Source organism: Acanthochromis polyacanthus, chromosome 8 (genome assembly GCF_021347895.1).
Source record: "Acanthochromis polyacanthus isolate Apoly-LR-REF ecotype Palm Island chromosome 8, KAUST_Apoly_ChrSc, whole genome shotgun sequence".
NCBI lineage: Eukaryota > Metazoa > Chordata > Actinopteri > Pomacentridae > Acanthochromis > Acanthochromis polyacanthus.
The window spans coordinates 28,327,124-28,342,813 of NC_067120.1; the positions used below are offsets into that span (position 1 = coordinate 28,327,124).

The 15,690-nt window shown below is 39.3% G+C and overlaps 1 protein-coding gene across 1 annotated transcript in view; it reads left to right on the top strand.

Annotated features, from left to right (window-relative positions):
- Positions 1–15,690, top strand: part of itga11b (integrin, alpha 11b) — an 87,990-nt gene that overhangs the window by 56,276 nt on the left and 16,024 nt on the right. The window contains exons 15-18 of the mRNA XM_051952154.1: positions 3,902–4,032; positions 5,227–5,387; positions 14,164–14,303; positions 14,426–14,536. Of these exons, the coding sequence (XP_051808114.1) occupies positions 3,902–4,032; positions 5,227–5,387; positions 14,164–14,303; positions 14,426–14,536 (543 nt within the window). The remainder of the gene's footprint in view (positions 1–3,901; positions 4,033–5,226; positions 5,388–14,163; positions 14,304–14,425; positions 14,537–15,690) is intronic.

Genomic DNA, 15,690 nt, shown 5'->3' on the forward strand with positions numbered 1-15,690 from the left:
CCTCTCTCTGAAAGTAAAACCATACTGTTCCATATTTCAGTGTAGTGGATCCATGCCATGCCTCTGCAGTGATAAATGTTAAAACGTAACCATGTTTCTAGTCCTGCAACATCAACCAAAACAGGAATCAAAAAGAAAAACATCCTCAACTCAAAAAAAACTGTCTCAAAAAAGAACAGTGTAAGCATCTCCTCTGCTGATTCTGGTCCGTGTCTTCGAGGCGGCGCCGCCATGCTCCTCCTCGCCACCTGATTTTGGCAGCTCTTACCGGTCCACGTCCCCGATGTCTGTTCAGAATTAAGTTCTACTCTCTATATCGCTTATATCACTAAATCCTCTTGTTCCACGGTCACAATGTTATCCTGTACAAAGCATTCAGCCTTTTTCGGGTCGGTGAAGCTCCATCTCTTCCCCTTCCATGTGAATCTCAGGTTCGCTGGGTGTGCCAGTGTGTGTTTTACCTGGTGTTGCCACAACACCCTCATGATGGGGGAGAACTGTCTCCGCAGGTTGGAGCGCTCCTTAGTCAGATCCTCGAACATTGAGAGAGTGCAGTCTTCCCATTTTAGCCCTTTAGCTTTCTTTGCAGCTGCAAGAACTTTTTCTCGGGCCGTATAACGTAAAAACTTCACCAGTACAATATGTGACACTCGATTGTCATCCAGCCGTTTCTGTAGCTCCTTTCGATCTCGAATTCGTCTCCATCCAGTTTTAAAGCATCTCGTAGTATCTTCCTCACATAATCATTCATATTACTCCCAGCTTCTTTACCTTCTTTCAGTCCAACCGACCTGATATTATTTCGTCTGCTTTGGTTCTCATAGCTCTCAATTCTCTGCCATAGTTGATCCACACGTTCTGTTAGCCGCGTGTTAGCATTAGCCATATTAGCATGGCTATCTGCCACATTGGAAATGCGGGTTTCGGCTTCATCCATTCGTGTTTGGAGCGCACTTACTGAGTTCTTGAGCTCTGTGGTATCGGCCCTTATTATGGTCACATCAGTCGCCACTTGGTTTAAAGTTGCCCCAAGCTTCATAATCTCAGAGAAGAGGTCTTCCATGTTGTTTTTCAGGTTAGCTCCGGAGCTAGCATCCGCGGGGGCCGTAGTTTTCAGACGAGTCTGCACACTTTGTTTAGGTTGACTCATCTCAGCATCCAGATCTTCTGCGTGGCTAAATAAAAGCACTACTTATTTAGGGTAATTAGAATTAGTTACGGAGAGTTGTCATGGTTTAATTGCTTTAAATAATTGTCAGGGATCGGGAGTGGGTCTAGAGTGCTGCCATTTCCCCGAGTATCCCCACGTGATTCCAATTTCACACGTTCTTGTGATTGGCTGAAAAACTTTAAACTGGATTTAGAGCGGTTATCATCGACAGATACATATTTTAAATAAAAACAGAGAGAAGCACCACAAAAACGTCAAGATTTTTTTGTCAAAGTAATAATGCAGAGGAAAACACCCTCTTTGATTAAAAGAAAAGACATGGACACTGAAGAAGGGTTACCACAGAAAATCAGAAACTAACTACTATAACTACTTTAGGCCTCTGTGGAAAATCTTTTAGGTGATGTGTTTTGATGTTTAGTTCCATTCTGAGTGTTTGCTCGTGACCACTTGTCTGTTCTTAGACCCTTGTATTCTGGATGTTTATCAGTGTTTCAATTAAAGCAAAAAGTTTACCGTATTTTCAAGTGTTAATCCCTACCTATTCCATTGGCCTACAGTAAAAGGTTTATGCGTTTTTATTTGTTTGCGTTTTAACTTTGCTATTTTAAAATGCATGAAGTTAGAGCGAGATGAGGGTTTTGGTAATAGTACTGGCAATAATTTAAAACTACTTTCACCCCTGGTTAAAGGTAAGGAACTTTGATTTTAATTATTGTTTTGATTACCCTCACCGTTAGGGCAGGACATTCAAATTTGTCAATAGGGCATTTTTGCTTCCCCACCCTGTAGTATCTTTAAAACATCTTCATTGCTTATTCTGTCTGTATAAGATATGCGTTGCATGTGTCTGTAAGACCATATCTTTGCTGCAGTGATTTTGTTTGACATTTTCTTATTTATGTTCTGAGATTCACTTCCGTACATCAGAACTGGTAGACTATAACATTTGAGAGTCCTCATATAGATGCTAATTGCTATTTTCTGACTTGCCACTATATTTTTCATTTTCATAAATGCTGTTCTTGCCATTGCTACTCTACATGTGATATCTGTTTCACACCTCCCATCTGATGTTATCCATGCACCGAGATATTTGAAATGATGAACCCGCTTCAGCATTTCTTGGTCTAATTACATTTTACAGGTTGGAATGATAATTTTCTTTCAAATTACCATTACTTGTGTTTTCTTTTTACTTAAAGACAGACCGAAATTTTGACTCTCTGTATTTATTATGGATACTTTGTTTTGTCAGTTTTCTTTACGGTTTGCTATCAGCATTGTGTCATCTACATAATGTATGTTATTTAAGTTATAACTTCCGATGGACACTCCCGGTAAGCCTTGTATTTTCCTCATTATGTTTTCACTGTAAAAGGAGAACAGGTCAGGTGACAGTACACATCCCTGTCTGAGTGCTCATTTTATTGGTTATTCACCAGTTTTGTTGTTTAATCTCACTGCTGCACTTTGTTGCCAATAGAGATTTTTTTATCATTTGTAAAGCCTTTCCATCTACACTACCAGTAAAAAGTTCAGACACACCTTCTAATTCCGTGGTTATTTTATTAAATTATTTTGTGCATCGTAGATTAATACAGAAGACATCAAAATTATAAAAGAATACCATGGAATTATGTTGTAAACAAAAAAAGTGTTTATTTTCAGTATTAATATACAATGTAGAAAACAATGTAAATAAATAAAAAAATAATTTTGGTTCTTATTCTGAGCTTTATGATTCTGAATAATAATTTTGTGGTGGCTCGTGAGGCTGATTGTTCTGAACTGCCCGCATTCTGTTGTTCCTAGTTTCTTTGGGAGTGGAATGAACACTGACTTCACAAGGCCTTTTGAAAAATTACTGCTGTTGTACATCGTATTTTGAAGAGTTGTTTATTTCTCTGTTCCAAAATCCTTAATTACCTCATATATGTTCACTGGAATGTTATCTGGTCCAGTTGCTTCTCCCTTTTGCATGTTCTTCATTGCATGTTCCACTTCTGCTTTTAGTATTGGTGCTCCATCATTACTGTTGTTTACATGGAAAGTGCTGCCCCATTCTCTGTCTTAATATAGTTCTCTTATGTATTCTGACCATCTTCTTATTATCAGGTTTGCATCTATGATTGTAGGACAGAGGGCTGCACATTGGCGTAATGGTTAGCACTTTCGCTTTGCAGCAAGAAGATCCCTGGTTCAAATCCTGGCTTTCCCAGGCTCTTTCTGCATGGAGTTTGTTTCATCTTGAATGCATTTGGTGTTGTTTTTTCTCTGCAATTCTTTGATACGTTTGCATTTTTCTGTAAGCTACCTTTCTTTAGCTTATTTGTTTATTTGTTGTAATCTGAGCATAAAGTAGCTCATAAGCTTCTTTATAATTTTTTATTCCTGCTCTTTGTTCTTTTCTCCTATTCTCTCTTGTATGGGGATGTCCTTTTCTGTCCTTCAGGTTGTTCCATTGTTGTTCCATGTTGCTGATGTTTTGCAGTAGTCCATATCGTTTTTGTTTGTTTTTTTATCTCAACTTGGAACTTACTTTTGATGTCACTGTTCCTTCTTAGAAGTCCCAGATTTAGTTTTAATTCCATTTTTGATTATTTGAGCTTTTAAGTTTTAAGTGAACTACACATATTATTGGCAAAGTATGCATCTGCACCAGGATAAGTTTTGCACTCTTTCTTAATTAAAACAGAGTGTTAATTGTCTCTTACTTCTCTTCTTCAGCGTCTGTCTGCAGCCAGTTTTTCTGCAGGTCTGCAGTATTTTGGTCAAAGTCTCCATGGTGTTCTGGATGTCAATGCAGACGGGCTTGTTGACCTCGCAGTGGGAGCACTGGGAGCTGCTGTCATCATCTGGTTAGAATGTTTCACACATGTACACAAGCAAACTTGTTTTGTAGATATGTTCTAAATAAAACATTTGTCCACCACTTTGATCCAGACTGAAACTTTGGAACAACTACTGGATTGATGGAAAAAATAGCACAGGCATTCATTATCCTCAAATTAATCATGGTAACCTTGCTACCACAACATATGCATTGGTCTGTAGCACAAAAAGCAAAAGTAAGCAAATTATATGTGCTAATTATTAATATGTTTTTGTGGACAAAAACTGATTCCCCACACTTGCAGTACTACAAGTGAACACACACACGCACATGCACACACACACACATGTTTGTTTATCTATACCGGTGGGGACTTACCGTTGACTCCCATTCATATCTAACCCCTAACCCTTACCCTAACCTTAACCCTTTAAGCTTCAGTCAATTCCAGCCGTTTTCAGTACAAAAAATCGCTAATATTCTATTTTTAAATAAAAAAAATTACGAAAAATACAGGGAATATTGGACGGGCATCGCGAGGTGCATTTCCTTGAAAATGACCGATTCAGGGATTTTATACTGACTTCAGGACATGTTTTGGATAAAATAGTTTACTGGCTTGTGTCATCTGGATGTAAAAGGTTGGATTATGGCCGTTTTTTGTGGAATCTTTTTTTGTGTGTGTAATAATAAACCCGGAAATGTGAGTCGCGCTGTGTACGTTGAAGCCGTGTATAGAGAACGGATGGATGAATATTCGTTTTTGTCGGACAAATGTGTTTTTCTCACCCGCTGTGGTAATCGCATCTGAAAGTGGTTTATACCGGCGGATTCATGAGAATCTAAGCTTTCCATCGGCGTATAGTGTTTGTATAATCGGGTTTGCAGCCGTCGGACATTCTTGAAATTCCTATGCAAATTAGTAGGTGTACCGCCGGCAGTACACTGAAGCTTAAGGGGTTAACCTTCACCAAAACAATGGCTAACCCTAAAGAAACGTTTTTGCACTTTTACTTTTTTCAGTAACAACAACATGGCCAAGAAAACGCTGTTGCCACCCGTGAGGACCTCATTTTAGGTCCCCACCTATATAGCACAGAGTCAGGTCAAAGTCCCCACCGGTATAGCAGAAACAAGTACACACACACACACACACACACACACACACACACACACACACACAGATGCACTGCCCTGATAATCTGTCCTGTCCCACCAGGTCACGTAGTGTGGTACAGATTCAAGCCAAATTGACCTTTGAACCTCAGAAGGTCAACATCTTCAACAAGGACTGTCAGCAAGGAGGAAAGGAGGTCACATGCATGTCTCTTACCGTCTGTCTGAGTCTGCACTCGAGGACAAAGATCAGGACAGATATTGGTAGGTGGAAGAAACACACAAACATATCTGTTTCTCAATTAATTTGAGATTTTATTAGCTTATTACCTACAGATTCAAAAAATACAAGCAATGATATGTTCAGTGTAGTTGCTATAGGGGAAATATATGCTCTGGCTTGTTTTAATTCTCTAAACCCATCACAGTTGTCTTGGGTGCAGCTAAATAAAAGGATGTGGCTTTGATGTTGACTCAAAATAGCGATGAGTGGAAGTGCTGTGATGGAATATTTGAGAAAGACCCAAAGATAATGTTGCAATTAGGGCTCGGCATGTTAACTTGTTGTTAACGCACTATAAACAAGCGACAATTATTTTAACACGTGTTAATGCAGTTTTTATTGTTATTAATGTTATGGTTATTATTGTTATGAAAGTACGTTGCTCAAAGGCTCTGAATACATAAACAGACAAACCATGGGTCACAGTACTTGGGATAGGCATCATCACGTCTCACCCAAATTAACAGCAGAAGGAGGCTTCAGCAGACTGGTTGAATGCAGCGTGTGAGAGAAATAGAAATAAACTAAAACAAGAGAAGCTAACAACAAGACAAGCGAAGTAGTTAGCTATAGATTGCAGGCCACTTAGTATTGTTGAATGTGTCCGTCTGAGGAACGTTCTTCGGATCGCAACGAATGACAGCATATATGAGCTTCAACCTGCATCACTGATGTAGGCTGAAGCTCATACATGCTGTCAATCGTTGCAGGCGACCCATACACAGGAGCTTTAGTCTCCAACACACTGACTGTTGATGCTGCTCCCTGATAACCCTTGTGTTGTCCTTACCAAAAAATGTTGTTGCCTTGTCTGAAAAAAGTCCAAAAATTCAGAAAAAATTTCCCCCAGTTTTTAAAAACTTGCAAAATCTTCAGGAAGAAAATTCCTGAAAAGTTTCCCTCAAAAATTTTATTTTTTAAAATAAAAAATCCCCAAATTTGAGAGTGAAATTCGCTGGATTTTGGTTGATTTGTTTTCTGAATGTTCTTAAACATTTTTTATTTTGTTTTTTTCCACCAAAAAATGTTCAAACAACTCCTAAAAATTTTTGAAAATGTGGAATTTTTCACTGTGAAAATATATATATTTTTTCAAATTTTTAAAACTTTAAAATGGATCAATTTGACCTGTAGGATGACAGGAAGGATAAAGGCAAAATGTTTCTGCTGATACCGCTTCAAAAAAATAAGAATACAGATTTATAAATGTTAAATTGCTGTTGCTGGGAAGGTTCCTGTTATAATGTGATGAAGGGCAACTTGCTTTTCTTTTACAAACCAGATTAAACCTCAATGTCCTGGAAGGGAGCAAGGACTGCATCTGGCAGTGCTCCTGTTATGCAGAGAACCATGTCAGATTGGCAGTCCTGTAATCTCAAATACTGTTGACGGTTGGTAAGGTAGTCTATAATCCAGGCTGAGGTGATGGTCCACCTTCGGGTGCTCCAGCTTTTCCTCTCAGAAACACCGGCTGTACTGTACTAAAAGTAATTGAGAAATCAACAAACAATATTCTCACAGTGCTTCCAGCTTTTCCAAGGTGATAGAAGAATCTGTTAAGGAGGTAGGTCACAGTGTCATTCACCCCAGTGCCAGGTTGATGGTGAACAGTAGCAAGTGCATTCATGGGCTAACCAGGGGGCATAGATGGACAAGGACCAGCTTCTCCAAGGTCTTCATCAATTGTGACATCCTTTGAAGGCGGTGGAATGAGGAGTCTTCAGCACTGGTACCACGCATGATGTTTTCCACAGCTGTGGTACTCTCCCTCTCATGTTGAAAGGAGAGTTAGGGACGCTCAACTATTCTGCACAGTAGGGTGGTCCTTAAAAATGAAAGTTGGAAATTCTAAGCTCCAACCCATGAAATTTGTTGGAATAGCTGAGAAAACTCTCCTCCTGAATTTTTGTCTCCATTGGACAATACCCCTCTCTCAGTGACCTTGAAATTTTTCCCCTCCGGCCCCTTGGGGTGCTCATCGTCTGGGAATAAATACAAGATATAGCAATTAAAATTGGAATGAAAATGAAAGTTTTAACATCAGAACTGATATTAAGGAATTTAATCTACATTCTACATGTATGAAAAAGGAATTTATATCAGTAGTGAAAAAATTGTAAATATTCAAAACATCCATTATATCACTGCTTGTATTCTTGTTTGTTCTAAAATCCATAAATAAAAAGCAATATTTATATTCCATATCCAATTCTGTCTTAAATATCTGTTAGTGTTCCCTTTAAGGCTGCTAAGGCTGTCTATTGGCACCCAGCTTAGTTCTCCTCGGTCTTCTTCCTCGAAGCACCATACCAGCAGCTACTGTCTTCTTTTTGGAGTCTGGAAATTCTGTGCAATGATGAGAAACAACTTGGAGGAGAAACTGCAGTTGCTCCTCATTCTGAGTTAGGGAATCCTGGCCTTTGACCAGAGTTCAGTCACAATTTTCAACACATCGTTTGCTGCCTCCCGCACAGACTTCTTGTTCAGCTCAATTCGGTAGATCAACATGATGGATTAGATTTATATAGTGCTTTTCTATTCAGGCATACTCAAAGCGCGTACAATGAATCCATCATTGATTCACTCACACATTCTCACTCTGGTGGTGGTAAGCTACATTTGTAGCCACAGCTGCCCTGGGGCAAGCATGGCTGCCAATCCGCCCCTACGGCCCCTCCGACCACCACCAACATTCATACATCAACAGTGTAGAGCAGCACTGGAGGCAAGGCGGGTAAAGTGTCTTGCCCAAGCACATGACTAGGTGAGAATCGAACCGCTGACCCTTCAATCATTGGATGACCCGCTCTACCACCTGAGCCATAGCCTCCCAGTACTTCTTCAGAGGGAAATTGAGAGCCAGGAACATTTTCAATTGAAGCAATCAAATACCGGAGCTCAGCTGCTGCAGCCATGACTTAGAAATTACAACTCAGCCAGTCAGCCTGACAAAAGCAAAAGTACACTAGTGCTGCAATTCTTTGCTCCTGAGAGGGTAGTCAGTAAAGGGTGAATTGATGGGTTAAGAGATAATACCAAGAATCCCCAAAGGGAAATCTCTCAGCCCTTCAATTTGAGCTGACAGAGCTATTTTAGTCTTCAGCACAGTTCGATATGTTATTGCCCTGTTGTCAGCGATCGTGACGAGATTAGGCTAAACTTCAGTCTCATTGAGGGAGGGGTAAATGTTGTTGGAAATGGGAAAAAAATACCAGGAGAGTTTTTTCAGCTATTCCAACAAATTTAGGGGGTTGGAGTTGAAAAAATATTAATTTGAAAATTTACCCCTCTGAAAGGACCACCCTACTGCACAGCCAGTGTATATAGGACTAACAAAGCCTTAACTAATGCCATCAGGATCTGCAGGATCTGCACCAGAGCTGACCTGGCACCAGAGAGACTATCGGTCCTTCTGGTGCCACTAACTCCACTAACTCATCCAGTAGTTAGGGATGGATTTGTTATAATGATGGAGAGGAGGACAGGTTTGTAACATGTCCTCCGAACATACTGCTCAGGCTCACCTCAAAATCTCTGTCTTTTTCTCCTTTTTCAGTTGAAACCAGTGTAAAAAAAAGTAGAATAACAGTGCATGCTTGGCAAATTTGTGTCCATGTTGCTAAAAAACAGTACCGTAATACCACTGAAAGTATTGTAAAAAGAACAAGTTAAAATTTATATATATATATATATATATATATATATATATATATATATATATATATATATATATATATACTGCTTCAACAATGTGATACTGGTCTGGATACTAGGGTATGTGGAGGAAAGGAGAGTGAACAATGCAAGTGTCTATGGAAAGAGGTTCAATTCAATTCAATTTTATTTATATAGCATCAATTACAGTCAAATCGTCTCAAGACGCTTAACAGAACCCATATGCCTGACCCCCAGAGCAAGCCCAACGGCGACAGTGGCAAGGAAAACACCCTTTTAACAGGGAAATCTATAGTAAAAAGCACATGAAATCCTCTGTAAAAGCATCTAATAAGCATAGCCATCAGACAAAAAACAAGCAGTCAAGTTGTATAGGAGGGTATCTGAGATAACTAAAACATGCATCACAAAATTACATCTTAAAATTGAGTGAAAAGATTTATGTCAGACAATGGTCTGTCATAAATTGGCTGGTGAGCATTGATGCTCTAAAGCACTGTACTAGTTATTGTCTTCTCAGCAGGCTTCTGGAAAAAAGCTTATCTTTTCAACTGGAATTCCAGAATTATCACTCTGGATGGCAGGATACATATCTAGGAAAAGCAGGTCATTTTGTACCATGTTTGCGCCATGAGATAAGTTCCTATACTTTTATAAAATTACTTCAGTGAGTAAACCAAATTTGTGTCAATGGAACAACGCTCACAGGGTTGTCACTGCCCCCGAATCGACGTCAGAGTTTATAAGCTCATTTTCTGATGATATTATATTGAAACTTTATCCTATGCCCCATCATTGTGTGACTAGGCTCTAACGCTCCCTCACAAACCTGGCAACTAAAGTTTGTATAACAAAACATTAAATGCAGAGTACACGAAGGGAAAAGTTTAATTTTGTTCATTATAACAGCTGTCCAGTCGTTCAATTGCAGAGTCTTCCCACAGTGCTCCGCACCATTGTAGTGACTCTATATAACTGAGTGCAGGTTTCCATGCAGTTAGGGTGCATGGAAACATTGCTAACATGCTAAAACCAGCCAGCTGCTCCTCCCACCATATCCTCATACCTCACACTGTCCTCTCTTGTTTCTCTACATCAGTCCATGATCATCTGGACTGGATTAGAAACACACATCACACACATGCACGCACAAACGCACACACACACACAGACAGCAATGTGCTACAAACATGATTCAATAGAGGATTGGAGCCAGGGTTGACATAAGAATTTAAGATTGTACCATGAGTTCATTTCTGAAAGTGTAGACGTGGCGTCTCTAACATGAACTATGCTGGACTGAAGCAGCCTACCTCAGCTCTCTGTGCACTTATAAATCAAAACCCAACTTCAACTGTTAAACAGATAAGAATGAGCTCTGTACTTGAACTGTATGCAATACCATGCCAGAAGAAGGAAGCATGAACTAAGTCACTTCATTGATGAATGGAATAGAGGAAGGAGTTATTATTACCCATTGAAAGAGTAATTAGGAACACAACAGAGAAAACAATTTTTGCAATATTTAAAAAATGATGTATTAGCATTTTGGCATAGGAAAGCAGTATATGCACGATATACAGTTCTGCTTCTACAGGTACATGAATTCAGCCAGAGCACCACAAATATATTTCCTGTCATATTTTGTTGATATATATTTCCTTGACTTTACTAAAGATGGAGAATTGTAACAACACACTAAATTCATACAGAAAACTATATAACTCTTACTGGCTCTTGAAAAATCCCAAGAAGCACTACCATCAGGTCATGTCTAAGTGCATTTGTTTTATGACAGGTGCAGCAAAATGTTTCATAAACATATCAAAATTATTTTTCTATAATAAATAATATATTAAAATTCTAAATACATTTTAACAAGTGTCTACCTCCAGTATCTCACAAAAGTGAGTACACCCCTCACATTTCTGCAAATATTTAATTATGTCTTTTATAGCACAACAATGATGAAATGACACTTTGATACAATGTAAAGTTGTCAGTGTACAGCTTGTATAACAGTGTAAATTTGCCGTCCCCTCAAAATAACTCAACACACAGCCATTATTGTCACAACCACTGGCAACAAAAGTGAGTACACCGTTAAGTGAAAATGTCCAAATTGGGTCAAAAGTGTCAATATTTTGTGTGGCCACCATTACTTTCCAGCACTGCCTTAACCTGGGCATGGAGTTCACCAGAGTATGTCACAGTACATGTTGGCATTCATTTTCCCCACAGTGAACTGCAGCTCCCCAGTGCTCATACAGCCCCAAACTATGACATGCCCACCACCATGCTTGACTGTAAGCAAGACACACTTGTCTTTGTTATCCTCACCTGGTTGCCACTACACACGCTTGACACTATCTGAACCAAATAATTTTGTCTTGGTCTCATCAGACCACAGGACATCATTCCAGTAATCTATGTCCTTAGTCTGCTTGTCCTTAGCAAACTGTTTGTGGGCTTTCTTATGCATTATCTTTAGAAGAGGCTTCCTTCTGGGATGACAGCCATGCAGACCAGTTTGATGAAGTGTGTGGTGTATGGTCTGACCACTGACAAGCTGACCCCCTACCTCTTCAACCTCTGCAGCAATGCTGTCAGCACTCATACGTCTATTTTCCAAAGACAACCTCTTGGATATGACGCTGAGCATGTGCACTCTACTTCTTTGGTCGACCATGGCGAGGCCTGTTCTGAGACCTGTCCTGTTAAACCGCTGTATGGTCTTGGCCACCGTGCTGCAGCTCAGTTTCAGGATGCTGGCAATCTTCTTATGGCCTACGACATCTTTATGTAGAGCAGCAATTCTTTTTTTCAAATCCTCAGAGAGTTCTTTGCCATTAGAGGCCATGTTGAACCTCCAGTGTCCAATATGAGAGAGTGTGAGAATGATAACACCAAATTGAATGCACCTGCTCCCCATTCACACCTGAGACCTTGTAGCACTAGCAAGTCACATGTAACCAGGGAGGGAAAATGGCAATTGGGCCCAATTTGGACATTTTCACTTGGGGTGTACTCACTTTTGTTGCCAGTGTTTGTGGCATTAATGGGTGTGTGCTGAGTTATTTTGAGGAGACAGTAAATTTACACTGTTATACAAGCTGTACACTGACTACTTTACGTTGTATCAAAGTGTCATTTCTTTAGTGTCGTTCCATAAAAGACATAATTAAATATTTCCAGAAATGTGAGGGGTGTACTCAATTTTGTGAGATACTGTATGTTGTTTCATAATACCTGAAAAACAATTTATTTTCCCGAGTAAACTGGTAGTTTTTGTTAATGAACTGCAATTTATATGGACAATGAGTAAAAACATACCATGAGGTTCTGCTGCAAGGTTATCTTCCCTCCAGTTTTTAATTGTGTCTTCAAATCAATTAAGTTAAATTCAATTAAAAAACTGTATTTCTCCATAGGCCAGTTCAAAACATGTAGAGCAGTTGGATCAATTTCATCACTGCCACCTCTGCCTCTGCTTCGTTGGCAGCTCTCTCTCTTCCACCGCTCCCCTTTCCTTCATGTGAATGTGTGTTTTAGAAAAGCAGCAGCAGCAGCAGCAGCAGCAGTCTGAATCAGTTCACTGCAGCAGTTCCCAAAAACTCAAGTCTAAAAAGTATGGACTACTTCAGATGATCACAAATCAAAAAAGGTTGTCTGTTTGCTGAAACCAAGTCCATATCATCTTTCAAAAAAGGACAGCTTTGCTTCATATGTCATGCCGTCCACTTCTCTGTTATTTGCTCTTACCTTTCCACTCATGTGGGCATGACTGAAGGTTGTGTGTGTGTGTGTGTGTGTGTGTGTGTGTGTGTGTGTGTGTGTGTGTGTGTGTGTGTGTGTGTGTGTGTCTGTGTGTGTGTGTGTGTGTGTGTGTGTGTGTGTGTGTCTGTGTCTGTGTGTGTGTGTGTCTCGCTCCGATTGAATAATCAGCTGAGTGAGGACACTTGCCCCAGGGTGTGGTTCACCTGTCACTAATCAGCACCACCTGCCATAAAACATGAGCTCAACTCACCATTTGACCATAAAATTTGGAAATATAATAATAACAAAAATAGCTCATAAGAGTTTCATTTAGGAGCTGGTATTTAGCCATTTTCCATGGCTTTCTTGCTAGTAACCAAAATCACTTAAGTTCTTTCATCAGTAGCTGTAGCATTGCACTGCCAAACACAGTGCTTTTAGGCATTCCATGTTCTCTTTTCTGTCTGTTTCAGTCACATGATATGCACAAGAGTTAGTACCTGATTGCATGACTATTGTTTATGATGACTGCGGCCATGCATCTTGGCATGCTCTCCGCCAGCTTCTGACATTGTTTTGCTGTCACAGCAGCCCATTAATGTTGCACAAATTCAAACAAATTTGCTTTATTTATGGGCTTGTGGTTCTACATTTTGGATCTGATGATTTTCCACAGGTACATCAGTTACCTGTACGTGGCAGCTTTGTCTTGTCAAAATCATTTTAAATACAGATAACAATAGCTGTATGGATGGAAACACCTACTGACTCATGTTTTATTATGCCAAATTTGGCAACTTTAAAGGGCTAATGTGTAGGATTCAGTTTCATCTGGCAGTGAGGTTGCTGACTGCAACCATCAAAATACCTATTTCTTTCCAAACATGTACAAGACCTTAAGCTCACTCTCAGTTTAACACAAAATTGTGAAAAGCCCTCTCTAGTGGCAGTGGACGGCCTGTTCATTCTGGGCTTCAAGTTGTGAATACATAGCAGTACAACAAAGCGGACCCCATAGAAGAGAATTTACATCATGTGTAGAAGACAAACACAATGATTCATGGTTACAGGTGATCAAACACTAATGAAAATATAATTATGACTAGTGTTATAAATATTATTACATAGGCTTAAGTCCTTCACACAGGTCCACTGAATTTTGTGTAACATTTGGAAACAAAAGTAATGCAGTTAGTTGTAATCTCTCTTTCTTTCACAACCATTTAAAGACTTTTAAGTCAGTTTTCTTGGTATTTACAGTGGACATGACTGGACAGTTTTGAATCTTTTAAGCCCCCATTCTCCTCTCGCTTCTCTTCTGTTCAGCTGTTTGGTATAGTCTGGTGTTAGATGAGAGGCGTTTTCCTCCCCGGGCAGTCCTAGATGAGTTAGACCGTCAGCTGCCCAGAATTCTATTTCTGCAGACTGGAGGTCAAAAATGCGAACACCTTGGCTTCTCAGTGCAGGTCAGAACCCTTCCAAAATAACAACACACACATAAACACAAATTGTTGTAGACCAGCAATTACAAAGTTAAGTGAATTTCTGTGTTAATTTCTAAATCGGAAAATTTTACTCATATAAACAGGAGACAAAAGATTACGGGCGTCCCATTGTGGTTGTCCTGGAGACAGGGTTGCAGAGCCCAGACGAGGGTCCAGTATTGGACCCAGACTTTCCAACTACGCTGAGGGCTGAGGTGAGAGTTCATAAGAGTATTTACATCCAAGCAGTATCACTAAGATTGTTTCTTTCTTGAATTTTAAATGTGTATATCTTGAATGGGAAGATTTTGCATAACACCAGTTAGCTTACTAACATACTCAACAAGATCGTCAAAAGAGCCAGCATCTAAATTCATGATTCTATGGAGGTGTTTCTTGTAGATTTTTTCCTGGTAGGAATATGAGCTTCTGAGACACTAAAAGACGTGAAATTAGGCATAAAAAACTTCTTTTCTTTTTTAGCCATCCTTGTAACACAACTAAAGGGATGGTGGGTCTACCACTTGAATATCACTCTAATGTCTAAGGGATGAATTGTCTTCAAATTTTGCACAGAACCCCGTATGAATATTTGGCGATTACCTGTCTTTTCTCCAAAACCATGATGAAGTTCACAAATGTAATTTTGGGTGACATGTCTCAACAGTCACTAGATTAATTGTGGTGGAATTAGAAAAAAAACATTTATGTTTCCCTCAGGATGAATGCTAATATCTTTTGCGATCCTCTTTGCCCTCAGGCCATCTTCTGGTCAGCGTTTTATATGGGGGTGTTACTGTTACCAAACTATTGGTAAATGTGTATCTCACAACTCTGTCATTCACTCATGGCAGAAGTGTAGCAAAAGTCACATGTAGAAAGACATCCAATTGTGAGACCTGCTTGACCTGTAACACGTGATTTGTCTGTATTTCCAGCACTAGATCTTTGTATGTATTGACAAATCTTATTATATATATATATATATATATATATATATATATATATATATATACACACACACACATATATATACACTTATTCTGTATCCTTTATAATAACACACTTATCACAAGGAAAAGAGGATCAGACCTGAGTTCATGAGTATCATGGCTGCCTCGTCTAAATGATCTGTCAATCATTCCAGACCAAATTATCAATCAAACCGCTATGCCGTCAAACAATATTTGGGTGCCTTATATTTAATTATTTATATAATTATTTTCAAATGGACCATCACATTTCTAATATTCTCCAGGAAAATCAACAGAAAAAAATCCTAATAACTTAATAATAATGTTTCTACTTGACCTCTCACAATGGTAATTTGAATTGATGGGTTTTTGAGCTGGGGCTTTTTTGAGCCAGC